This window comes from Strongylocentrotus purpuratus, unplaced genomic scaffold (genome assembly GCF_000002235.5).
Source record: "Strongylocentrotus purpuratus isolate Spur 01 unplaced genomic scaffold, Spur_5.0 spur5_scaffold_8, whole genome shotgun sequence".
Lineage (NCBI taxonomy): Eukaryota > Metazoa > Echinodermata > Echinoidea > Camarodonta > Strongylocentrotidae > Strongylocentrotus > Strongylocentrotus purpuratus.
In genome coordinates, this window is record NW_022145614.1 from 1,934,603 (window position 1) to 1,961,013 (window position 26,411).

Here is a 26,411-nt window from a genome sequence, read left to right on the forward strand (position 1 = left end):
AGTCCAAATCAGAACAACACTATTTCAAGGATAACGAAAAGTAACACACTGCACTGGTAGCTGCACCGCTCTCGGTCATTAGACTTAGAGAAACTGATAAAAGACCCCTTTTTCAATATGGCTAAAGCTGTGTAAGTATTCAATAATTAATTTTAAATATTTGTGGATGTAAAATACTGTTTTTATTGTTTCAACATCGCGTTTTCCTACTCCTACTCCTAGCTGTATGCATGTACACACATCACATTCTCACCTGCCGGTGCCGATGCCCTTCCAGTGCGGCGCTCGCGCAGCAGCGGAGCCTCTTCCCGATGCGATGCAAGAGGTGGAGCCCTCGTCTAGCCATTTCCAGCTAGGTTGCAAATAGACCGAAAGCTTCAGTCTCTATAATCGTCGGTTGTTCCACTGAGACTACGTCTGGCTCCACTAGACCTCCGGTTATAGAGACTGAACGACTGCCTATGCCAGCCTGTGTTGAACTTATTCCGCTAGATTTTAGCCGCTAGGCCCCTCCCACAAACTTGCCACGGCCGTATTGTTATGCCCCCAAAATCCCCCAAAATGTCATTTTACCTCGTTCATTTCCAATTTTAAATTAGGCCTAGGCTATAATACATCGGTTCCACTTACTAACTTGATTGATATAATCCGTTTAATGGTCCCTTTTAAGGAAATTATCGGTCAAAATCGACATCCATGTTGAAAATCTTGCAAGCCGTGTTAAACTCTCGCTGCCGTCAATCTCATCCCTTCTAGTCTACGCCGAAGGCAAAATGATTATGAAGGAAAAACTGTGCGCCATCTACACGTTCGTAATGGCGTTATCACAGTTTTTCCTTCATAATCATTTTGCCTTCGGCGTAGACTAGAAGGGATGAGATTGACGGCAGCGAGAGTTTAACACGGCTTGCAAGATTTTCAACATGGATGTCGATTTTGACCGATAATTTCCTTAAAAGGGACCATTAAACGGATTATATCAATCAAGTTAGTAAGTGGAACCGATGTATTATAGCCTAGGCCTAATTTAAAATTGGAAATGAACGAGGTAAAATGACATTTTGGGGGATTTGGGGGCATAACAATACGGCCGTGGCAAGTTTGTGGGAGGGGCCTAGCGGCTAAAATCTAGCGGAATAAGTTCAACACAGGCTGGCATAGGCAGTCGTTCAGTCTCTATAACCGGAGGTCTAGTGGAGCCAGACGTAGTCTCAGTGGAACAACCGACGATTATAGAGACTGAAGCTTTCGGTCTAGGTTGCAAATTGCTTCCACTTGCATGCACTCAGACCTAAGTTATGCCAAAGGCTATGCTGAGGCTTATCTAGCCTCAAGAGCTAAGTGTTAATTTGAAATATGATATTGATATCACCTAGCCGTAATTGGTTAATTAGTTGTGGGGGGGGGGGTTGGGTTTGTGTGTCCGGCTTAGGCTAGGGTCTATTTCCGGATGCTGAACAAATATAAACCTGTCACTCAACATATCGGCAATGTATTAGATAAGATGGAAACCAAATCCCCTCCTCTTTTAGGCGACCTAACAAAATGGAAAAAGGAAAAAAAGAAAACGATGAAAAGAAAACATCAGAATTAGATAAAGAGAGAATAATGTAAAAAGAGAAGAAGATAGAGGATGGAGGAAAAGGAGAGAGACAGATTACATTTCCAATGAGTTGGCTCGACATGTGCCTAAGAAGTTTGCGAACGGAAGTACAATAACGAAAACAGAAGTTCTATAAAATTGTCTTTAAGAGAGAAAGAGAGGTTATTTCTAAAATAGAATGATATGTGAGTTTCAAGGAGGAATTAATTACAATTTATATAGCTCATGACAACTATTTGGAACTTCCTATTTTTTTTAAATTCAAGAACTTCCTGGGGCTTCCCTCCCCAAGTCTACCGGCAAAGACTCTCCCCCTGCAATCCTGTCCGTAAAGATAGAAGTGGTTCTCAAGGCAACCTTTTGTTGTATAAAATTGGAGAGAGTGTGAGTTTTATGTAGTTAAAGCTTCTAACAAATACTTCCGTTGCCCTTTTATTATTTACCAATTTCTTGCTCTATGCTGCCTCAAGATCACTGGAGCAAAGGAAGGTAACAGTGTATAACAAGAATCCTTATTCAGTGAAGGATTTATCCTTTTTATGCAGATGGATTCTTCTACCATTCTTGACCAAAAGTGCGTTTCAAACTTAATGATGTGGGTATCATCCCATTGAATGTTGTGTCCAGTATTAAGGGTGTGTTCTGCTGCCTAATCCGAGGGTTTGTTGTGCTCTTTAAAAGAGCACACAATGGAGGCACTGGGGCAGTGCAACTTAAATATCAAGGGATGGATTACGGTTTATTTCTGAAAAGAAATAAATTGGCTATTTTCACTTTCAAGAGCAATACAAACTCTAATCCATCCCTTGAATTTGAACTTGAATTTAAATTGCACTGCCCCCATTGTGTGGTCTTTTCAAAGACCACAAAAAGCCCTCAGATTGAACATTCCATCTCATGAAATTGCCTTTAAGAGAAAAAGAGAGGTTATTTCTAAAATGAAATGAAAAAACTATTTGACTTGAAAGAGCCCTTTCTTTTCATTTTAGAAATAACCTCTCTTTCTCTCTTCAAGACAAATTTCTCTCTTGAAAGTCAAATAGCTCTTTCATTTTATTTCAGAATATTTACTGTGTATGCAAAATTACAGTTTATAGTGCCAGTTATTCATACAGATTAAACAAGTTAAAAGAAAATAAATGAAGTTATACTTTTAGGAAATGGGAATGCGCATTCGGACATTGTGAGTAATGCGTAAACTATAAAAATATCACACTAAACATTTACATACTATATTTCAAACAACAGACTTTGGACACGTATTGTGGAACTTGAATATTGGTTATCTTACTGAAGAAGGTGAAAGATAAACTTAAGCGGACAAGGGAGGAGTCGAACACGGAAGAAGGAAAGAAAAAGGCAAGGGAGAGAAAGGGAAAGAGAGAGAGGGAGAGATGGGAGGAGGTCAGAGAGAGAGAGCGAGAGAGAGATGAGGGGGCAGAGATGGAGATAGATAGAGGGAATCATAGAAATAAGAGGACAGAAAGAGAGTAGGGAGATGGAGAGCGAGAGATGAAAGAGTTAGGGAGAGAAAGAGCGAGAGAGAGAGGGAGAGTGGGAAGTCCTGTGGAAAAGGTATGGTTGAAATAAGTTATTCATAATTGATGCCACATCACATTTTAAACACAGCACAAGATTCCGATCAGTTACATATATATTAAAGATACTATGTCCCTTTTGCAGCCAACATCAAATTCTGTAGAACTTTGCAGGAATTTATGTAATGTTTGTCCTATCTGTGAAATTTAAACGTTAGCAGTGTCCTACTATTCAAATTATGCAAGGAAACCCGTTTACTATATATTCAATGATCGTAGTCGCGGTTGAAATCAAACCTAAAGTGATGAAATTGTAAATGATAAACTCTTCATGTTGTATAGCGCCCTCTCAAGACTGATATTACTTTAGCTTTAAAATAATGTTTCTTTACTACAATCAAACGATTTGCTATTCCCGTCTGGAAATTAACTGCATATTCTGAGATTTTCATGGTCGCAGCTACCATGGAATGGCCTTTGGCACTATTTGAAATTTACCGGGAGCACCTGTAAATTTTGATTATTCAATTTCTCAAAAGGCAGAACTGTTTAGGGGCTAATCTTCTAGTGGTTATAAAACATCCACAGGGGCATCCAAATATATCAAAATTTGAAAGAATTAATATGCATCCAATTTTTGAAATTTCCCAGAACTTTGCATTACTTTTAACTGGTTAGTAGTAGAAACATTCTGTGGGATACCTTTGTAAAAATTCACAAACATAGTCAGATGCAGAAAAATTTGTAACATCTTTTGTTAACAGAAATCATATTTGATCCCTCCATCAGCATCTTCTCTCTACCTATTCATCTTCTAGCAAGCAGTGATAGTCATACAGTACATCATCATCATCATTTATAAGCTAGATATGAGGAGAGCGAGAGCTAGATCCTGCGATCCTCAGTCACCTCTTTAGAGTTTGCTAGGTTCTGCGGTCTCCGATCAATGGGAAATCAGTGTCTTTGCTTTGCTTTATATGCGCAGGGGATTGAGATGGTTTCAATCATAAAATATTAAATAGTTCAGACCACCAATGCTCATCTCATCTTGCTTTGAAAATAATCAATGTAGTTTGTGGTTAATTTATCTTGAGGATAACTGCTCCTGTGCAAGTGAAGAAAGAAGGATTTACAAAACGTTGAAACACTGTATACAGTAATAAAAATGTTAGGGTATTGATACTTACAGACAAGACAAAGCAGAGTTACAAACAAATAAATCATACCTATTCATACTATTTTTCTTGTTATTACAGTCCTGCCTTTTGTCTTGGAGACCACACCCTTTCCGTTCCGCGTAGTCTCCATGCCATCAACCGTGAGAGTCTGTGCAAACGGCTCAAGTCTGACCCTCAGCTACCAGCAGGTGCTATTGTTCTACTGCAAGGAGGTGAGCAGCAGATGAGGAACTGCTCAGACCATGAACCGCTCTTCAGACAGGTAATTAGAATTCTATTTATTTGTGAAGGTGTTGTGGTCTAGTGGATACGTCCCCGGATTGTGGATCGCATGGTTCCCGGATCGAGTCCCACCGTGGCTCTAATGTCCTTTGGCAAGACATTGAACTACATTTGCCATACTCTACCCAGGTGAAGTAAATGGGTACCCTGTATGAAGAAATTCCTTGAATGCTTGAGCACCTTTTAATGGTAGCTCGGTTAAAGCCGGGTTAATAATATGGTTGCAGGGCCCTCAGGGAGAACAGTATGAATGCTGTGATGAGGCTACCCTGGGTAAACAAGACATATTATTATTATTACTACCCAGGGTGGTTTGTCATTATTGATACTGCTCTCCTGTTGGCTTTGCAATCATCATTCCCCCCAGCATTGATAGTTAGCCATTAATACACCTGGGCAAAACAACTTGCCCAAGGATGTAAACACTGAGCAAGAACGAATCTGGGACCTTTCAAATGAGAGTCACTTGAGGCTTCAATAATGTACAGCGGTGCTTACATATTATTAGGTCCTGAGCAGGCACATGTTCTTTGATCCACCCAATCCACCTCCTTGGACATTTTGGGACCAAACGATAAACAGGTACATGTTTATCTGCCAGGAAATCTGAGTATGTAGCCAAATGTCTGAGAATTGAGGATCCTACTAAGTGCAGGGTTCTACTTTGCATTCAGATCCCTTCATGTGAAGATGAGGTGTACAATATCACAAATGTGCATATAAAAAAAACTAACTAAAACAAATAATGATTTTCTATTATTTGTAAGTAGGCTGTTGACAAGAACTTTATGTTGTGGTTATTTTAGGAATCCTACTTCCACTGGGCCTTTGGTGTGACTGAATCATCATTCTCTGGAGCTATCATTGTAGATACTGGGAAAGCAATTCTCTTCCTCCTAGGCTGCCTGAAGCATATGCTGTATGGATGGGAAAGTAAGACTTGATATTAATTTTCACTGACTCTCTTTTCTTTTTATTCAAAAGAAGTTTCCAAAGATTTATCATATTCTGTAAATTCTGTACACATATCATAGAGTTTTTTAAGGTAGGCTATTTCGCAGGAACAGTTCATATATACCTGTAGCTACGGTGATGAATGAATAGGGGCCTAGTGCATGAAAAACAAAAAATGGAGGAAATTACAACTCAAAAGATCTAACACAAGTCATAAATGCACTGTGATTAGCTGAAAGCCGAGGTTGCGTTTGGTGCTTAGAATTGCGTTTAATCACAACTTTATTCAAGATGCCCTTGTTTATGAAATTTCATAGAAATGCTGAGAACAGTTATTCAAAGAGGTGAAAATGCTGAATGATATTGCAATGAAGTGTAGAAATATTGATTTAGGTTTAAAAGCAAAATCGCACTTCTCTACGTAGATATCTTCATAATCATTATCAAGAGGGATTATGACAAATAACAACCTCTAGAAACTTCTTCGCTAGCCCATCTTCTGTTCGTCAGTCTTCTTTTTGATAAACTTACAGTATCATGTACGCTAAAAGAAAGCCTTTATGTATGATCTCAATCCAGTTATTATATCTAGGACGATGGTCATGTGGTGCTAGTCTAGGAAGTGAAGCCGTGACCTGATGACCTCTTGATTTTATTCAGCTTCCTGCCTGTACAGCACATAAGGAAGTGTCAAAGTTTTGTAAACACCTGGAAAATGACTTTCAAAAATACACAGGTTGCCAAAAGTAATTTGATTGACCCCCGGATAACCTATCCCCTGGAAAATAGAAGTGGGGTAAGGACTGTGTTGGAGGTTTGCAATCTAGTGATGATGGTGTATGATGATCTGCCCCTTTCCAAGCCTGATAAAAACCAGATTTTTTATTTTTTCCAGATTTTTTTTCTTTCAGATTTTTCCAGATTTTTCCTTATTTTGTCTATTCTTCCATTTTTATGACTTGAAATGGGGGGGGGGGGGAATGTTATTAGATGCCATTTCCCCCTGAATCCTCTTCTTTTCTTTTTTTACTCAAGGGGGGGGGGCGGCGTGGTTGAGGGGGACAAAAACTTCTTTTTTTTTTAGTGCTCACTATCACCCCTGCCTTTCTCTCCACTGCAGAATCCAACCTAAAAGAATTCTACAAAGAGAAGTATGCAGTGGATGAGGCACATTACTCACAAGATGTAAGGATAAATGTGTTTTGTTTAAAATACACTGTCATGTCTGATGCATGGTATAAACATCTTGGTGAAAACTGTGTTTCTGTGGTGCTATGTATGTCATTCAGTTACTATAGAAAGAGAATATGAATAGATCAGTGTTTGCTTGGTTAAGATCATAATTTAGACACTCCTGAATGATATATTACTTTTTCTTGTTTTCATTTCAATTATGATTATGTTATGTAACGGTATGTTGTTTATAGAGAGTCTTACCAAAAGTAAATATCTCTTAGAACAGTATATGTCTGGCTTTAATCAAATATGAATTGTTATATGTTAATGATTTGGAATAACTTGTAATGAATGAATCATATATAACTTGTAAATTATGAAGTTAAGAATCAATATTCTCATTAAAACTCTATTTCTCTTCTTCCTCCACAGATTCCTCAGCCCTTGCATCTTTACAAGCCATCTGTTCTGCTCACATTGGTAAAGCAAGCTCTCTCCCTATCTCTCTCTCTCTCTCTCTGTCCCCCACCCTCCTCTACCCACCCATTCGTCTCTCGCTTCTCTCTATTGTCTATCCAAGTTTTCTTTTCCTAATTTTATTTAGTTAAAGCCCCTCTAAAGTGTTGGGAGCCCCAAATTTGCCAACAATTTGATGGCAAAATGGTACTTAAATTGTATCATGATGTGAACACATTTTTTTTTAAAAACCCTTGCTGAAATGTGTCTCAAATGACATCCTCTTTCATAAATTCTGAAACAATTTTAGTGAAATTTGGCCGTCAAATTTTTGAGACTCCCAACACTTTAGAGAGGCTTTAAATGATTTGGTACAGAAGGCGCAGCTCAGATCCACAGCATATTCTAATTTTCTAATTGCAAGGGTCAGAGTCTGACACGGGTGAACCCATTCTGATTAAAAAGATGTGCCGCATATTGGATGCATGTCCATATTCATTTAAACCCCAATGTTGGGACAAAGTTAAGTTTAATAAAAGGAAAACATAGACCTTGTTATAGCTTCTGTTGTTGGAACTTGACTTCAGAACGAGCTCGCTTTGGGTTTAAATCTAAAGGAGCTTGTGGGCAATTTAGTTTGGCCTGCAAGGTAGTCACCACGGAAAATTAGAGAAAGGAGGTTTATCAGATGGGATGTTGGAAACTGGGATCATGAATGAATATATTGGTTTAGAACAAATATGAGCATTAATATTTATTCTGTCCGCTTAAATTGAGTGTAATTTCTAATTGTAATGTTGCTGTACAAACTTTTTTGCCCCTCGTCCTCCCAAAAAAAATTGCCGCACGAAAGCATGATTTGAGACCATTGTTTGACTCTTGTCCAAGTACTGTATTTGAAGCCCATCTTTTTATAAAGCCAAGAGCTTGTGTAATTTTTTTTAATTTGTGTTTGGTTCACTTGGCAATGTTGAAATTCTCACTTATGAATTCACTTGGATTTGTTTGACGATCTTTATATGACTTGAGTGATAGATTACATGATAAACCATTTTTCATCTAAGAGAACTGCAGTGTAGTAATGTAACAAGTTTTCACCATGACATTTTGTTTTAGTATGGACACTCCATGAATTTATCTACTTATTTTTGTGTACATTTTCCAGAGAGGGCTGAACACAGATAGCGGAAGCACATGCAAAGAGGCAACATTTGCTGGCATTGAAAAGTAGGTGGACGCATTTCTACCACTATTTCAAAATATACATGTTTGCATTTTATGCAATATGAAGACCGGAAGATACAACTGCAGACGCCTTGTTGGGTACACACGTCTTATCTGATGTTTATGAAGATATTTTTAAAGGATTATATTCTTTTATTTGATATTTGTACCTTGAATCAATATTTTTGATATTTGCCCCACCCCAAGAGAAAAGAAACGTGCAATGTATTTGAATGAACATTGATGCCTCACTCAGGGGAATTGTATCTTCAACCATATGAATAAAGATTGATAGAGGGAACAAAACAATTCAAATGTTGGAAGTCTCTGTTTGATGTTTAGGACAGGATCATTTAAAACAGATATTATTGTGACTCATTTCTTACCACCATGTTTCTTTGTCATGTAAAGAGTTGAAATCTATCAGAATTTAATCATTCACAAATTGAAAATGTCCTTTGTCTTAGTTGCAATCTATTATAGTTTCAATATTTTCTCATTTCAGGTTTCGAGTGAACAACTACATTCTTCACCCTAGCATTGCAGAATGGTGAGGAAAAACATTAATAAATATAATCAAATTTTATTTTTTAATGAAAAGTAGCAAAATTCAAAATGAGTGCAGTCATAGTAAAACTATGCATTTAACTTCACATTTCAACTTCACATTTGAATTATTGGAAATAAAGATGTAGAGACTAAAATATTTTGCTACAGAGTATTTTGTTCCCGATACATAATTTATTCATCTTACTATATGCCTCACAAAGTTCATATTCTTAGTTTCTAGACAAGTACCAGTATTAGGATGGTGTAAAATTCTTTGAACTATGGATTACACTGTACTTCAAGATTTATTGTGACAGGGACCACATCATGTCTTACTTTTATTATCATCTTTTAGCCGAGTGTTCAAGACCCCAGAGGAGCTGAAAGTCCTGCGTTACGTTTGTCAGGTTTCTAGCCGTGCTCACATCGAAGTCATGAAAAATATCAGACCTGGCATGTATGAATACCAACTAGAAAGGTTAGTCAAATAGCAGTCATTCAGACATATTCACTTCACAAGTTATTTGGCAGAACTAGTCAGTCAAAGATAAGCAATTACTCTGGTCACACCTAAAGGTATAGTTTCTTGAAAGATATGCTACAGTGTAGGAGGTAAACTTGATGGAGCTAGACTGGAGGGAGAGATACAACAACAACAACAACAACAACAACAACAACAACAACAACAACATAACTAAAAGGATATAACTGGGGAAAAGATATTCAGGCTTGGAGTGGATGTTCAATAAGAGGGGGAAGAAGGATAAGTGAAGAAAAATGTTTGTGTAAACCTCTGGACTGGGTTGTGTGATAATGATAGCAAAATATAATGTGCTAGATTTATGTAGTGTAAGTTCATCATGTTTTGCAGTTACGGTATTGCTTTTACATCTATTTCTTTTGCATTTAATCATATCTATCTCTTCTGCATGTACCGGTAACCTTGTCTATGGCTTATGCATTTAACCCTGTCTTCTTCTGTTCTCCAGTCATGCATCTTGCTTCTTTCTTCAAGGTTTATTGGTCCATTATTGAATAGATCATTGAAAGTATATTAAAACTGTAGTTATATTGAATATTCATTTAAGACAAATTGTGTAAAAGAAGAATGATGTTTAAAAGTTGAGGAAGTATAGATATATATTTTATTCTTTAAAATGCTTGAAAGAATTCTTGTTCATGTTGAACATTTTTCAAGGAAAGTACTGTAGGTAAACGTTGTCAGTCATTGATCAACTCATACTAACTTGGTAATAGCATTTAGCATTGTCAACTCTGTTCTGTCTGTATGCTTTGCAGCTTGTTTAGAAACTACTGCCATTCAGAAGGGGGCTGTCGCTTCTTGTCCTATGCCTGTATTGCGGCCAGGTGAGATATATATCATAATGATATTGTTTTATTCCTTTCAGTTTGTTCAGACATTACTGTTACTCTCAAGGTGGCTGTAGGTTCACATCTTGGTCATGTGTAGCTGCCAGGTAAGATGAATGTTAGACCTACGTCCCATCTCCCTCTCCCTCCCTCCCTCCCTCCCTCCCTCTCCCTCCCTCCCTCCCTCCCTCACACCCCTCTCCCTCTCTCTCACCACTCTCCCTCTCTCTCCCTCTCTCTCTCTCTCTGTTTCTCTCTCTCTCTATCTCCCTCTCTTCCTTTCTCCCTCTTTCCTTTCTCTCTCCCTCTCTTCCTTTCTCTCTCTCTCCCTCTCTCCCTTTCTCTCTTGCTCTCTCCCTCCCTCCCTCTCTCTCTTCAAGGATAATCAACAATATATCCAAGGATATATTGAGAATACATGGTTAGTGGATAATGTCTGTTTTTAGTAAATTATAAGTTTGTATTCGACTCGACCGTACTCTTATCATTAAATAATAACTGTATACATGTATAATAAGTGGATGTAATTCTGCTATTCTCTTGTTAATGTATAAGTTTTTAACTGAAGCTTACTCTATCATTCTGTTTATAACTGAATGATATTATTCTATTTGTATAACAGTGGATGTAGTGGTGCCAGTCTCTTCAGGTTTTGGTTTAATAACTGGACCCTACCTTACTGACTGAATGTTATACTTCTATATATTTCTCTATATTTATGTTAAAGTGGATGCAGCGGTGCTATTCTTCACTATGGTCATTCAGGAGCTCCTAATGACAAACAGATACAAGATGGAGACATATGTAAGTATAAGCTACAAATATACCATTTTTTAAATAACTTCCAGCTGCTTGGAACTATGTTTATTAAATGTAATTCTAAGTGATATTAATGAAATGTATTTTGATAACAAGAAAAATGTTTTGTTGGCAGTCACAAAGCACCCTCAGAGTGGCATGTTAATTTCTCATTACTTGAAGTGATTCATTATGGGGTGTGGGGGGTGAGGGAATGTTGTACCTGTCATCTTAAAGGGGCTGTAGCATGGGAAATACTGGTTGGCGCCATCTACGTCTTCTTTTGGACAACTGCACCCTAACAAATGGACTTGGTTAACTGGGTCAGCGCGCTAGCGTTCGCGAAACAGACCAAAGTTCTCCTCACGCTTCGGTTTTCGCGTATGTTGCATGCACGTGAATACAAAGGCCTACTGCGGTCGTGTAGTCCGCAGTCGTATTATACCCAATTTTCCGCAAGTGGGCCTCAGGAAAGACGCATAGTTTTGTCATGCTACAGCCCCTTTAAGCATTTCTGTGTCACGTAGCATCAAGGCCAAGTTTCTATATCATTCATTAAAAAATGAAGTATAACTTAATATCACCATTGACATGAAATTCTTGTAGAATCAGGGAGTGTCCATTCCCACTCCCTGGTAGAATCACTATCATAAAACAATATTCCATAAAGTGTGTGTTCTTTTGGTAAAGAGGGAGTGGTTTTGCAGAGTGAACTCCATCTTGGCTGCAGTGGTCATACAATGATAAAGACTATGATGAATGTCCAGTATGATATACACAAAATAACCCATCAACATATACAGTCAAACCTGTCTATAGTGACCGCCCAAGGGAAACACTAAAAGTGGTCTTTGTAGACAGGTGGTCTTTGTAGACAGATTCCTTTAGTACATGTTTCAATGAGAAACCATTTCCAAGGGAAACCAAAAATGTGTTTGTTGTAGATAGGTGGTTTTTTTAGACAGGTGGTCACTAAAGCAGGTTTGACTGTATATATGTGTGATACTGACCCATCAATGATGAATCTAACCCTGTTCCGTCGTTCAGCTCTTTTGACATGGGAGGAGAGTACTACTGCTACACTTCTGACATCACCTGTTCCTTCCCTGCCAATGGAAAGTTCACCCCAGATCAGAAGATCATCTACAATGCTGTCTTGAAAGCCAACCGAGCTGTGCTCAATGCCAGCCGACCAGGTGAGCCTCCCCTCCCCCTCCCCCTCCCCCCCCTCCCCCTCCCCCTCCCCCTCCCCCTCCCCCTCCCCCTCCCCCTCCCCCTCCCCCTCCCCCTCCCCCTCCCCCTCCCCTCCCCCTCCCCGTCCCGTCACTCTTTCTCTCCTGATCAATAGATCATCTACAATGCTGTCTTGAAAGCCAACCGTGCTGTGCTCAATGCAAGTAGATCAGCTTAGTTAAATAACTCTACCCCCCCCCCCCCCTTGCCCCTGTAAATCAAAGGGTCATGCTGACTTGAAAGCCAACAGGGCTGTGCTTCATGCTAGGTTAGGAGCAGGAGACAATCTTAATGCTCCTCCCCAACCATTGCCCCTCCAAAGATTATCTACCATGCAGTCGTTAAAGGTACTATGTCCCTTTTGCAGCCAACCTCAAATTCGATTTGACAACTAATTGTCATTATTTTCCCACTTGAAGACATTTTCAAGCCCCACCTTTTTAGGGAAGTTCTAAATAAGTATTATCTTTCAAATGCAGTTGGAATTTAACTTTTTCATTTGTTTGGCCTGCAAATGGGACATAGTACCTATAAAATTTGGAGTCAAGTCCAATGTGCTACCCCCTGTAGAAATTAATGCTTACAAACTCAACACAAATTCTATAATATATATATATTCTTCAATGAATATATGGTACAGAAGAAGTTCATTATTTTCTACCTTGCTCTATTGACTGTGTTTAATACAGGTGTGTCGTGGCCTGACATGCATCGTCTCGCTGAGCGTACATTCCTAGCTGAGCTGGTAACTCATGGCTTGCTTCAAGGTGATGTAGATGAGATGATGGCTGTACATCTTGGAGCTGTGTTTATGCCTCATGGTCTAGGTCACTTTATGGGGATCGACACACATGATGTCAATGGATATCCTGAGGTATATAGCTTTACATCTGCATTTGATACACTTTAGTCAAAAGTGGTAGATGGATACTAAATGGGGAAAAAGTTTGTGAATGTTTGATTTTTGTTTTAGCAGTCTTGCGAAAGCAAGGGTATTAATGAATTCTGGAGCACCGGGATTATCAGTATTTAGGTTAAGTGTTAAACTAAGCGTCAAAGACTGTGCTTTTTAGTTGCCATTGACGATGTTGGGTGGTCAGTGGCACATAGGCACCTTCTCATTTCTAAGCCATGATATCGGTTCTCTCTTTGTGATATTGAAAGGATGTAGGAAATCCTAGAGGAGCTCAATCACTATTTACACGAGTTGAGAAGTATATAAAAAAAATTTACTGCACATGCCCATTCATTGATTTTGCTTTCCCCTAATGTGAAAAATATGTTTAATGACTGGAAAGTTTACTTACCATATCCAAATCTGAGTTGATTTCCTTATCTAATTATACATAGTTGGCACTGAATAAAAAATTCCGGTTGTTCCAACTTCAGACAAAATTGATGCACATATGAATTTATATTTCAAGCTTGATCTTATCGGATTGAAGTCTGTTTAAGATTATTGTTGCATCATGGAATTAAGTGCTTTTTATATCAATCTGATGGTACTTTTCTAATACAGGGCGTGGAAAGAAGCACAGCGCCTGGACTCCGATCCCTGCGTACAGCTCGTACGCTAGAAGAGGGAATGGTTCTCACCATAGAGCCAGGCATATATTTCATTGATGTGGTGAGTCATATGCAGAGAGAGAGGAATCAATTTAATATTATGATTGAACATTTACAAGTTAAAAATGAATGCAGTTCAATGAATCAGTCCTTAAATGCTTAAAAAACAAATGCAAGCTCTTTGTACATTGCTACATCTACAGGCCTGATAATTTTTGTTTTCTTTTTTTCCCAGATTTTTTTTCTTCTTCCTGATTTTATCCCTATTTTTCCCCAATTTCCTTACTCAAAAGGGGGAAATGTTGTAGGATGCCATTTTTCCCCCTCGAATCCTCTTCTTTTTTTTACTCATGGGGGGCGTGGTTAAGAGGGAAAACCCCCTCCCCCCCCCCCCCTTTTTTTTTAGTGCTCACTTTCACCTCTGCATTTAGTAATTATGCCTATTTTCTATTTTCATTTTTGTTTTTATTTGGAAAAAAAAAGTATGGAACAATTTATTAAAATGTGTAGAAAGGTTCACTCTGGATGTTTCACAATTAGCTATAGAGTAGCTAATGTAGTATTTTACAGGGATTATGTTTCCAGTTGTTTGTGTATTCTTACCTCTACAGTTGCATCAGGTGACATGATGTGTAATTTGTAGTTGTTGTTTTTTGGTTTATTTGTCATATTCTAGCTGCTGGATGAAGCCCTGAATGACCCAGCAAGGTCTCGATTCATTGTACCTGAAGTCTTGCAACGTTTCAGAGGATTCGGAGGAGTAAGTTCTCTGCAGTTGTCTTTCTTAAGATGAACCATCTGAGACATTTACAAAATGTGATAGATTTAGTGTGCATTATGATTGAATTACAGTATTACATCTCATTGATATAAAACTAGCCAGTAGTCTGTGGTCAGTCAGTATATCAGCAAAGAGGGATGACATGAGCCTTTTATAAGACTCAACACCACAATCAACATTAGGTGTTGGGATGTCACACTGGGTAAAAATCTGGTTTGCTAAAAAGTAGACATCAACATACAAAGTAACTTTCTGTATGTTTGTATTTTAAAGTTCTCATCTGTCATCCCTCTCTTGTATTCCATACAAAGACAATGGGGCAGACTAGGTCATTGTATTTGTCTCTATTAATCTTGATAATTTTTACTCATTTTAGGTTTACCAATATCATGCAACCATGTTGTCCACTTGGGCTCACTTCTGTTGCCTGGCAGTCAAGCCCAGGGGGGTATTTCACAAAGACCCTAAGTCAAACTTAACTCTTAGTTGGACTTAAAAACTAGGGAGAGCCATTTGTAGCCTAAAAATAAAATGTATTCAAGAGTGAAAAATCAATTATTTTAGACTTTTTATAAATTCCTCATCAAGAACATGAAATCTCCTTCATAATAGAAAATATGAACTTATGAATTTATGCCTTTTAAAATAGTTTTTACAAAATATTTCAAAGTTGCTAACGGCTTTCCATAATTGTTGAGTCCAACTTAGAGATAAGTTCAACTTAAGATCTTTGTGAAACACCCCCAGTAGTATATTATATCCTCAAGCCTTTGACAATACAGTAAAGCCAATGCTTATCCATCCATCTTGCATACCTAGGTTCGTATTGAGGATGATGTGTTGATCACTGCTGATGGCACTGAGCTTCTCAATGATGTACCCAGGACTGTGGAAGCTATAGAGGAGGTGATGGCTAAAGGAAGACAGGCTTCAGGTGTAGCATAGATAGTCAACCAGACCAAGCAGATTACACCCTATCTCTCATCAAAATTCACGACAACAGAGGCTTTAAAGGAACAGGCCTTATAATTACCTGATTTTTTCCTTAATTTTTTTCCAGATTTTTTTTTTTTCTTCCCGATTTTTCCCTTATTTTCTCTATTTTTCCCTTTCTTTTTCTATTTTTCCCCAATTTTCTTACTCAAAAGGCGGGGATTGTTGTTAGATGCCATTTTTTCCTGAATCTTTTTTTGCTTTGTTACTCAAGGGGGAGGTGGTTGAAGAATTTTCTTTTTGTAGTGCTCACCATCACCCCTGCGACCCATTCAGTGCCATACCAACCCAGTCAGTGCCATTAGTGATGGGGATTAGTGTCACCGAATGTAGGGGGAGGGGTGTCAAAGTAAATAGTTTTATGCTACATGTTTGGGGGAGTGAACAGATTTTGATTATTGGAAGTCCCCGCCATGAAAGTGATCTATCAGCACTCTTTGAAAGCAGATAAAATATTGTGAGAGGTACACACTATTTTGTCTGTTATAGAGCCAGAAGGGTGTTAACTCTGTGTTAAAGTATATGAGTTAAACTGTTCTTGTCCCAAACAGATATCTTGATGTACAGAGAATAGGTCACAATAACCTCCCAAAATTGCTGTATTGCAATGAAGCTATCTATATTGTTTGTGTCTGTATGTATTGCCTTATTTTTGTTAGTACTATTCTGATATGATTTGATTTAAACACTTACAAATACAAACAATTATATGAGAAGTCAATCTGAGTAGATTGTAGACTTGCTTTGTGATGATAAATAAAGAATCTGCATATGAAAAAGTACAAGCTTTGTCATTATTATACAAAGAGATGTATATTGATATATTGATTCAGTTTTAGGGTCACATAGAGTTGAATCAAGATCAAACATGTTATTGTTATTTTTAAAATAATTGTACCTATAATCATTATATTTTATTTAATGGTATATTGATAACAAAGTCATTACACTATACTTGTATTTAGTTTTTCCATATTTAACGGGTAATGAAATATATTTGTATGCTGCAAGTTCATCCCTAGATTTATCTCATGTCTGGTTTTTTATTATTATTACTGTTACTTGTTTCTTATATTAATTAAGCTAATTAAGATATTATCTAATTGGGGCAAAAGAGGTCTTAATGAATTACATATTTTCAAGCTCCAATTCTTCAGACTTGTTCTCTCTATCAGCAATTCATCTATCACATTTGCTCCTGCATGGAGTCAGAATGATGTCACTATGTTTAAGTACAGGAATTAGCTTGCTTCTCGCTCTAAATAGTCAAAATAATTGTGTTCAAATAAGTAGGCTTGGCTTGAAGAATATTTAAAATGACTTTATCAGTTGATACATAACAAAGAAACATCAGTTCTTTTGGATGATGAAGAAATGAAAACCATTATAGCTACTGTGTGTTATCTTTGTGTAAGCTGTCATTTAGGATGAGATGACATGCTATTGTAAATCATGAAAACCAACATAAAAAATGGCAATTTTACAGTAAAAAAAAAGTGGTACATTTTGACACAAAGCTTCCAGCCTGATAATCATTTGAATAATAAACATACTAACAGGGAGCCAAATTTATCAATGCAATGATTGTGTTGAGTGTAATCATTTTGGATAAAATACTTTGTAGTAAATATATGTCATGAAATAATGTCATAATTAACTAATCTGTGCTGTATAACATGGGAGTATTTTCTAATTTAATTAATTTAATTTAAAAATATGTCATGCAAGATGGCCTTTAAGTCATTTTTTTTCTGGTATAATTATACTTTTTTCATGAAATTATGATTGATTTTTAGCAGCTTAATTTTTTTGGATACATGTATTCCCCAAAATATGCTGTCAAATCATCCCATAGTGCTATATGTTATTCATCTATGTACATTTACGTTTGTTAAAATGTGAAGTTTTCTTGATTGTGCCATTAATCTGTGCTCTTTGTGAAATATTCTGATTGTGAAATGCATCAGTACATGTATGTGTACGTTTCCAAATTAAATCTAATCTATTCCTTTTTTTATAAGAAAGCCCCCCCCCCCCCCCCCCTCATTAGAGAAAAAAGAAATATCTACATAAATTTGCTTTTTGATAAGGGTAAAAGCAAACAAGAGTTTCATATGTACATCGCATTTGTTATCATTTTCTCTTTCTCTCTCTGATCTTTTCAACACATGCTTGAAATTTTATGAGGGGAAATTGACTTTTATCAAATGATATTCCTTAATTGAATAGTGTCGACAGCCATGGACTTAAAATTACATGCAAATGAAAAATCATGAATTGAATGCTGAACTACAAAATTTGGAAATATGTATGTGTTCAAACTTGCCACATTTATCGATAGTGTAATGTAGAAAATAAATTTGATGGTTCAGTGACTCAAAGACGTAACTCCATATTTTGCCAAAATGTTCAGAAAAATGTGGGCTTTCCAGGAAACACCAAGACTTTAACTCCACCCAACCCCCCCCCCCCCCCCCCCCCCATTGAAGTCAATGGCTAGTGAAACCTAGACTTAACTCCTTAAGGCCCAAGTGGACCTCTATATTTAAACCACTTGTTCTCAAAATGGAGTTATGTCTTTGAGTCACTGACCCCCTCATGAATTGAGCTTCTTTTTTGTACATTATGTAAACATGTATCCTGATTGGACCTGATTTTCCACTATACATGTTTGTACCTGGATGAAATTTCAATTTCCAATAATGAAACATTGAAAACTCATGCTGTTCATCTAATTATGATTTCTTTGTCATATAGTGTACATAAAATGATGAAATAAATATATTCTTTTAAAATGTAGACAAATGAATCATATCACTTTATTGTTCCAAAGAATACATGTGTTTTGCAGAAGATATACAATCTACAAGATCGATAAAGAAATGATATCTAGTATGTCTGATAAATAATTTTTCAAACATAATATGATGAATGAGTGTCTCATAGATGAGCAATAACTTCCCTACCATCACTGAGTGCACATTGACAGGTATTTCTTCTAAAATTGGGATGTTTTGCTCTTTTGCTTTTGTTTTGGGAATCATGTAATCGACTACAAATGTGTTGTGAGGGTGGTGGGATCAACAGTGTTAACATAAGAACAGCTAGTAGTGATCTACAAGGGCCATTTAAAAGTAATTTATATGTTAAGTTCCACAATTAACAAAGTAAAATCTAATTAGCTACATAATTAACATCAATAGTTCAATTTGTATTCATATTGGTGTGATCCACACTGTAGTAGCACTATAAGCTGTAGTCTGGTAAACCAAAGATTGTTTTAGCATACATGGTAATTTATTGGACAAGATATACAGTATTGGACATTCCAACATACACAATGTATAAACTACATGTAGATATGCACATTTTCAATGAAAACCTCTAAACACTCCAGTTTGTAATCTTGGAAATCATGTTATGAAAGCAAAAGTGAAACTAGCATCAATAAATGTAGGCCAAGGGAAATGATGTTTACTTAATGGCAATGAATGCAACAACATGTACATCATTTTGTCCAAAAATTCATAACTTCCTTATTTTTTGTCCAGTTTGTTCAAACTCTCACCAGTCTGCCTCTCTATTTTTCCTTCTTTTTTTAGAGTAAACAAATGCTATTAGACGTCTTTTGGTAATTTGTTCAGTGTCAAATTCTGGACATAGTTGATGATTGATTGGATATATCTGACCCCTTCTGCACATTCATAATGCATCCCTAGACAACAATTCAATCATAACAGTAGTACAATCATTTACAAATAGTCAAATACAGATCATTTAAAGAAAAATAATTGCATTTGCACACTCATCTGTTCAAATCTTAAATCATTGCATCTGCGTGTACATCAATTACTGTTTGTTGGATCACATATCCAAGAGTTTTTGATGATTATTTCATCCAACCAACTTGTGATCAACATAGATAAAGCCTTGATTATAACACCTGCACATGTTTTCTTCTCAAATCTCTTACTGAAATGACATGTATGTAACGGCTGAAGTCCATTTCTTTTCATGATGCATTTTTCACTATCCCTGGACTTGGTTGTGTCTCGGTGACGTCTTGCATATGACGTATGCTCTCTTGTCCTTAATAACTACCTTGCAATCTTTACATCGTCGTTTGATAGCAGACTTCTTCTTCATAGTGTTGACAAGCTGGAGAAGTGGTACTGGGGTTGTGATGTGAGCAGAGCCCAAACCACTTGGGCTATCCGAAGCTGATAATCTCTTGGTCCAAGACTGTGCAGTCAACTTGCCATGTCTTCTTGTCAGATTCCAGGTTCCAAGGCAACGTGAAATTGGACTTTGCAGTAGAGGATAAGTTATTCTGTAACACCTGGTACTAACTTTGCTCAAAGTTCTCAGGAATCCAGAGAGGCTTTGAGCAGCACTGGCCATGATGATTTATAAGCCGTTTTGGATTTACTTCTCCTCGAGAATGAGATCTATATCTGTAAGAAAAACAAGAAACATATGTAGAAGACAAGTTTAACATCTTTTAACATAGCTGAATATAACTTGGCAATTAAATTGTCCAATTCTTCTTTCCAGTGACCTAATTTTTAACAGTAGGGGTCTAATCAGAAGTTCAATCAAAATGGCAGCTCCCATCACTGCCCATGGAAAAATGGATAGCAAGGAAACTTCAAACTGTGGTCTTGTGTAGAGTTTGCAATTGTTTTCCTTGCTATGAGTAATGGTTGCAAACTGACGGGCAAGTTAGACCCCAAGATATATAGACAACTCGACCCGGCGGCCCCTGGCCTAGTTGGCACCTCTCGGACTCTAGTCTCTTATAGTACTAGTATGGTGGTGTGACCCAGGCGCGGGGCCGACCGCGAGCGGGCCTTGCCCTCCCCCTCTACCCGCAAAAAAAAAGTAGAGAGAGAGAGAGAGAGAGAAGGAAAAGAAGAGAGAAGGAAAAGAAGAGAGAAGGAAAAGAAGGGAGAGGGAAAGAGGAGAGAAACTCAGAAAGGGAAAGAAAAAAGAGGAAGAGAAGAAAAGGGGGGGAAAGGAGATCGGGAAGGCGAATGGGCCTAATTGCCCCCCCCCCCCCCCCCCTCATCACAGAAATAAGAGAAAAGGAAGGAAAGGGAAAGAAAAACAAATACCCCTCCCCTACTGCACTAGCTCTCCCTCTCCCTCTCCCTCTCCCCCTCTCCCCCTCTCCCCCTTCCCCTCTCCCCCTCCCCCTCTCCCCCTCACAAAAAAGGTTTAATACGGTTTTCTCACCCAACAGAAGATCAGAAGTCAGCAGTTTAAAGTCGGGTACGGTTTCCGTAGAGATCAGTGGTACGAACCAATACAATAGCTTATTAATATTATTTATGGACGAAATAGTCATCTACACGGCTGGCTTGCTTGCAGGTAGAGTCTGTTTGGCAATGCCAATGATCGGTTGAAATTATCGAGATAAATTCCTAACAAATTATCATACGTCATTCTTAATGATTATTCATGGATAATATTTTGAATTAAGCACTTTAATTAAGACCATTTAAATCATATTTTAATAAGATGGTCTCACGTTGAAATATAATGTTTTTAAATGCATCTCGAACAAGGATGACAAATAATCAAAATGGCGGCGCTCAGGCTACTTTTCCGGCGAGCAAGCTCGTCCAATTTGGTCCGTTTTTCAGCTGTAAGGCAGCCCATTGTGACTTCAACGAGATTGTTTTGCTCAGGGGAGAAAGTCACACATACAGGACAGGTAAATATATGAAACATATCGTACAATACCCTACAATTACAGCTTATTTGAAACACAAATGGGTGCGCTTGACGCGCTAGAGTCAGAGTCGGACTACGAATAGGATATTGCCATTGTATTGGTAAGGTTACTATTGTAATAGGGACGTGTAAAAAAAAAATAGAATTCTTTGAATTTCCTAACAATAGTACCATTCGAAACAGCATGAAAAATACATCGAAATTAATACCAAGATCAACGCCCTAGGGCAACATATGGCGAAATAACGATGGTTTAATGTTTTATTTAGACCCCTAGGACCTACTTTAATTTTTTTTAAAAAACACAAGTCAATGGATGGTTGTGTGACAACTTGTGACCTTTTTTATTAACCGCATCAGCAAGCAGCAAAATGCGCAGCTGGCGGCTACGATACACTCGTAGTCATCTGGTAGTCATACACGACGCCAGCGCAGCCCTGTGAAAACTTGCCACTGCACTATGTGCGAAAGTGTTGCAACCAATTTTTTCTTTGCACACATGTAGACCTAAGTTAGTAAGCTTCGGAGCTAAAAAAAATTGTTTCGGTAATCTGGTAATCAATTAAACCTACCGGTAGATATTTTATGTGCAGGTAAATAAATAAATATTGTATCGAAAGTTATTATATAATAAAATTTGAGAAACGTACGGGGGGGGGGGGGGGGGGGGGGGGGTGGGGAATCGAATACTCCTTTTCATTTTTTAACACTTTTTTGTAATTGATAACATATCAATCCCATTTATTATTATTACCTTTATTGTTATTGTTATTGGTATTATTTATTGTAATAATTATCTTTTTGAATTATTATTCATTATTATTATCATTAATATTATTATTCATTGGCAGAGAAAAATGATGAAAACGGTGAATATAAAAACAACAGTAAGATTTAAAGTGTATCGGTAGTCTAACTACAGAAATTTTATTTACATGGAATCATTATTTTTTGTAGAAACCATTTAGATTTTTTTTTTTTGGTGGGGGGGGGGATAACTCTTATCTAATAATATACATGTACATGTATTTGAATCTTTGTCTTTCACTATTTATTTTTTTCTTTCTTCTTTCTCTCCAGGTCTATGATGAAGGGGACTACAGGAAAGTTAGATTTGTTGATAGAGAGAAAGAAGTAAGTCCTTTATACATGAAACCTGGATAACTAATGAAACATCTTGATTTAAATTCATATTCTATGATTTTCATATTCAATTATTACTCGATGTGGAATAAAGGACAATCCAACCGTTGTAATATGATTGTTTGTGTGAAGAGAGACAGAATGGCAACAAAACAGTCCACTTCATCATTTTTGTGTACTGATATACAGAAATTGCTTTGGAGCACTACTCAAAATAAGTTATGGAGAGCAAATTGGCATAGGTCTTCTAAAAAGAAACAATTCTCCTGATAAATTGAATTTGAAAAATTGACATACATTGTATTAGTGAATTGAGTTTATAGAAAAAATGGGAGAGTTGTCCGGCACTACATCCAAGTTACATCCAAGTGACATTACTGATTCAGCTAATTTGAAATTCCCATAATATACAGAGCGATTGCAAAGACTAGCTAGATTTCCATTTGGTTGTGTGTTCATATTTACAAATGTATGTCGCTATCAAAATACAGATTGGAAAGATTATTTTGTACAAATTCAGACAACAATGGCTTTTCAAATGTTTATACTTAATACATTACACTTCCAGCATCTTTTGGAATACAATAACTTTTTGCAGGTGAATGTGTGTACATTTATAATGCTTTGTCCCACCATTCAAGTTAAGAAACATGCTCAGCTTTAAATGTTTGACAGAAGTAGCCTGGGGAGCGTTTCTCGAAACCGTCGCACGTCTAACTTCTTGGACATCCCACTAAAAGGTGTCTTATATAATTAACACACGTTTCTATGGGATGTCCACAAACACATTATGACGGTTTCGAGAAACTGGCCCCTGTTGCCTAAAACTAATTGCACCCTGACCAATGACAAGAATATTTCTTTCTTTGTTTGTGATAGGTGAATGAACAGTTTGCAATAGATCTGGTCCATGAAGAACCACCCATAGAAATCAATGGTAGGAGTGTTCATTGTGATGGAGGTGGGGGTCCATTAGGTCATCCTAAAGTCTACATCAACTTGGTAAGTTTCACGAGGCAACATACCACACCTTTTCAAGACTCCTCAATCCACCCTCTCTCTCTCACATGGTGCAACCGCAAGCCTACTGCATACTACACCTCATTGTAGCTTGTCTGCAGGTCATTGATCATTTCAAAGGATGATTTATCCTTGAATGCAAGTTATATTGAATAACAGCAGATTCATCAGCCAAACAAAATAGTTCAAGAAGTTAATCAGATAAGGTATCGGTAGCTTAGCAAAACATTTTGGCATTAATAGGTGTTGTCAGTGAATTAAAGGTTGTTTTTTGACATATATCCGAATGAAAGTTTTGGCAGTATTTAGCCTCATCAAGGTAGTACATATATTTACCAGCTTAATATCCTATCAATGTGGTTCTGTCGCTGATACAATGATGATTGTCAACAATTATGCATTCTGCGTTAGGGATGCTTCTATAGAGTACTGAAGCTGTGACATCATAAAAATCTATTTTTAGAATTTCTCAATTTTTTCTTCATTTTCCGAAAGAGCATCAAAAATAATGTCTGATTGTCGAAAACCAATATTTTAAGTATTGGCATATGACCATCTGAATAAATAGATTTCCTACAGGAATTCAGTGTTATATTGCTCTGGCTCGTGATGGTATGAACCAGAGCATATAACACTGAGTTCCAATAGGATATATATATTCATTCAGATTGTCATATCTCAGCCAATACTCAACATATTCAATTGGTTTTCAACATTCGGACATTATTTTTGATGCTCTTTCAGAAAATGAAGAAAAAATTGACCATTCTAAAAATAAAATTTTGTTGATGACGTCACACTTAACCACTCTATTCATGCCAATTCATTTTGCTCTGCTAGCTATAACATTTTGAAAGTCAAGATGACTAGTAATCACTGCATTGTTCAAGTAATTTTTGTACACTAATGAACTGAAAAGATTTCTTTTCTCTTTTTTTGTGACTGAGCAGACTCATTTGTTTTTCTTTTCTTCTTCAGTGGAGAGCATAATACATGCATCCATGTGTCACCCATGACATATTTTAGCATGGCCCATAGGGAAATGTTACCTTTATATTTACATTTTTCTAAATATATAGAAGAACACTTACTTATGATTTTATTTGTGTTTTGTTCAGGATCCATCTGGACCTCACCCCTGTGGATACTGTGGACTGAGATACGTCGCTGCCGGACACCATTGACAAGAGATGGCGCTATATAAAGATAATTTTATTAATTGTGTGTACAGTTATGAATTGAAATGAATAATCCATCATTAGTTGTGTCAGTGATTATCAGTTGTAACAATAATCTTCATATCCAACTGACTCTCTTACATGGTAAATCTACCTATAGCAATGATTGCGGTGATTTCCACTTTACAGAGGATATGAAAGTTGTTGTACATGCATTTCATTATTTTATGAAACAGAATGTTTGATAGACAAGATTCATCATACATAGTACTCACTTGTATCTTGGCTTATAGTTTTGAAATGGGACTTGGGTAGGTAGTCCAGCACATCAGAATTATGATGGAATTGACATGTTAAGTTTCCATTCGGGTATTAAAGTCAGTCTGTCATTACCTAATTCTTTGTGCTTGAACAATTGTGTTTTCATCTGTACCGATTAAGAAATGCAAAGTGATTTTAACTTCCTCTTTCATCTGGCATTTGTGATTGACTATGCGTGGGAGGGCAATGTCAAAATAGGTGTAAAATACCCATTTCAGACTTAGAAGCAAGAAATAATAACTACTTTATATTTTAAAGTTATGCTCTTTTCATGTGAAGATTTAGTAATGAAATTAAACCACTTGGCACATTAAATTTGGATTTGTATATAATATACATGTATGATAATGTAGGTCTTGATGGCTTCATTATTTGGTTCAAAGATTCAAGATTTCTTGAGTGAATGATGCAAGAAAGAGAGAAGTTTTGAAAGAAAGCGAAAGAAATTGGAGAGAGATATGTGTTACAAAGTTGCAACAAATTGGTCTTGCAAACTTGTTATCCAGTCCCATATTTGTATTTTGTCATATAGATATTTTCTTGTTCCAGAATTCAATAACAGGTACATGTATTTGTTTTGTCCTGTAGATAGTGTGCAAATTCTCAACACACATACCCTTTTAAACAAAGTACATTCACATACATCTTACTGCTTCTGTCATTGATCTTGACCCTATTTAGCCCAGGGGGGGGGGGGGGCTTTAGAAGCCCCCCCTCAACATTTTACACGTTAATTTTTTAACGCAAGAAAATCTTGCACTGAAATTTTGTGACTTTTTTCTTTCGAGTCTTGCGCATCTTTTGAAAGAAATTTTTCAAAAATTGGACCTACCATAATGAAGTCACGTGTCGTTTTGTCTTTGCATGTCAGCCCGAAAATCGCTCATTTTTGTGATATGTGTACAAAACATATGGAAATCTCATTTTTCAAATAAAGAAATAAAACATTGGTTATTTGGTCTTGTTTATAGTTTAGGTGTTTATTTTGGGGTCAAAATAGTTGAATTATAGTTGGAAATGAAATAAAACAACAAAAACAATAAAATACATAAGTTAAAAAAAACAAAGAAATACATAAGAAATTATCACAACAATAGATAACATAAGGAATAACCCTGGTTTTTCAATTTTTTGTGTTGTATTATTATTCCAAATGGTCTAACAAATATATGTAGTGAGAAAGAATGCTTAAATATGGATAATGTCTGATTTATGGGCAAAAATGTGAATTTTATGACCTTATTTGCATAAATTGCCATAAATATGCAAATGAGTGAATTTTTCAAAAAATTAAAATTACCATAGTATTCT

At 36.8% G+C, this 26,411-nt stretch overlaps 2 protein-coding genes and 1 long non-coding RNA gene across 3 annotated transcripts; 2 read left to right on the top strand and 1 right to left on the bottom strand.

Moving 5' to 3' along the window:
- On the top strand, nt 1–17,698 carry LOC100893410 (xaa-Pro dipeptidase). The gene is given in 17 exon segments (XM_030975124.1): nt 1–131; nt 4,398–4,581; nt 5,408–5,492; nt 5,495–5,534; nt 6,676–6,685; nt 6,687–6,740; nt 7,164–7,211; nt 8,353–8,414; nt 8,917–8,961; nt 9,316–9,438; nt 10,370–10,438; nt 11,059–11,135; nt 12,176–12,325; nt 13,052–13,236; nt 13,882–13,989; nt 14,605–14,688; nt 15,529–17,698. Coding segments are annotated over 17 exon segments (1,464 nt in total). The 5' UTR covers nt 1–117; the 3' UTR covers nt 15,655–17,698.
- A 791-nt stretch (nt 17,699–18,489) lies between these two features.
- Nucleotides 18,490–21,085, bottom strand: LOC115920156. The gene is made up of 2 exons (XR_004062206.1): nt 20,938–21,085; nt 18,490–20,156 (listed from the first exon to the last, which is right to left on the bottom strand). It is a non-coding gene; the product is annotated as an uncharacterized LOC115920156 (long non-coding RNA).
- Nucleotides 21,086–21,257: 172 nt separating this feature from the next.
- Nucleotides 21,258–25,448, top strand: LOC754972 (NADH dehydrogenase [ubiquinone] iron-sulfur protein 6, mitochondrial). The gene is made up of 4 exons (XM_030975122.1): nt 21,258–21,418; nt 22,519–22,572; nt 23,461–23,583; nt 24,720–25,448. The coding sequence occupies exons 1-4, from the start codon at nt 21,287–21,289 to the stop codon at nt 24,783–24,785; spliced, it is 375 nt and encodes a 124-aa protein (XP_030830982.1). The 5' UTR covers nt 21,258–21,286; the 3' UTR covers nt 24,786–25,448.
- Nucleotides 25,449–26,411: the final 963 nt, after the last annotated feature.

Coding starts and splice junctions, on each gene's coding strand:
- LOC754972 (XM_030975122.1), top strand. CDS start 21,287: ATGGCGGCGCTCAGGCTACTTTTCCGGCGAGCAAGCTCGTCCAATTTG. Junction 21,419..22,518: donor AAGTCACACATACAGGACAG/GTAAATATATGA, acceptor CTTTCTCTCCAG/GTCTATGATGAAGGGGACTA. Junction 23,584..24,719: donor CTAAAGTCTACATCAACTTG/GTAAGTTTCACG, acceptor TGTTTTGTTCAG/GATCCATCTGGACCTCACCC.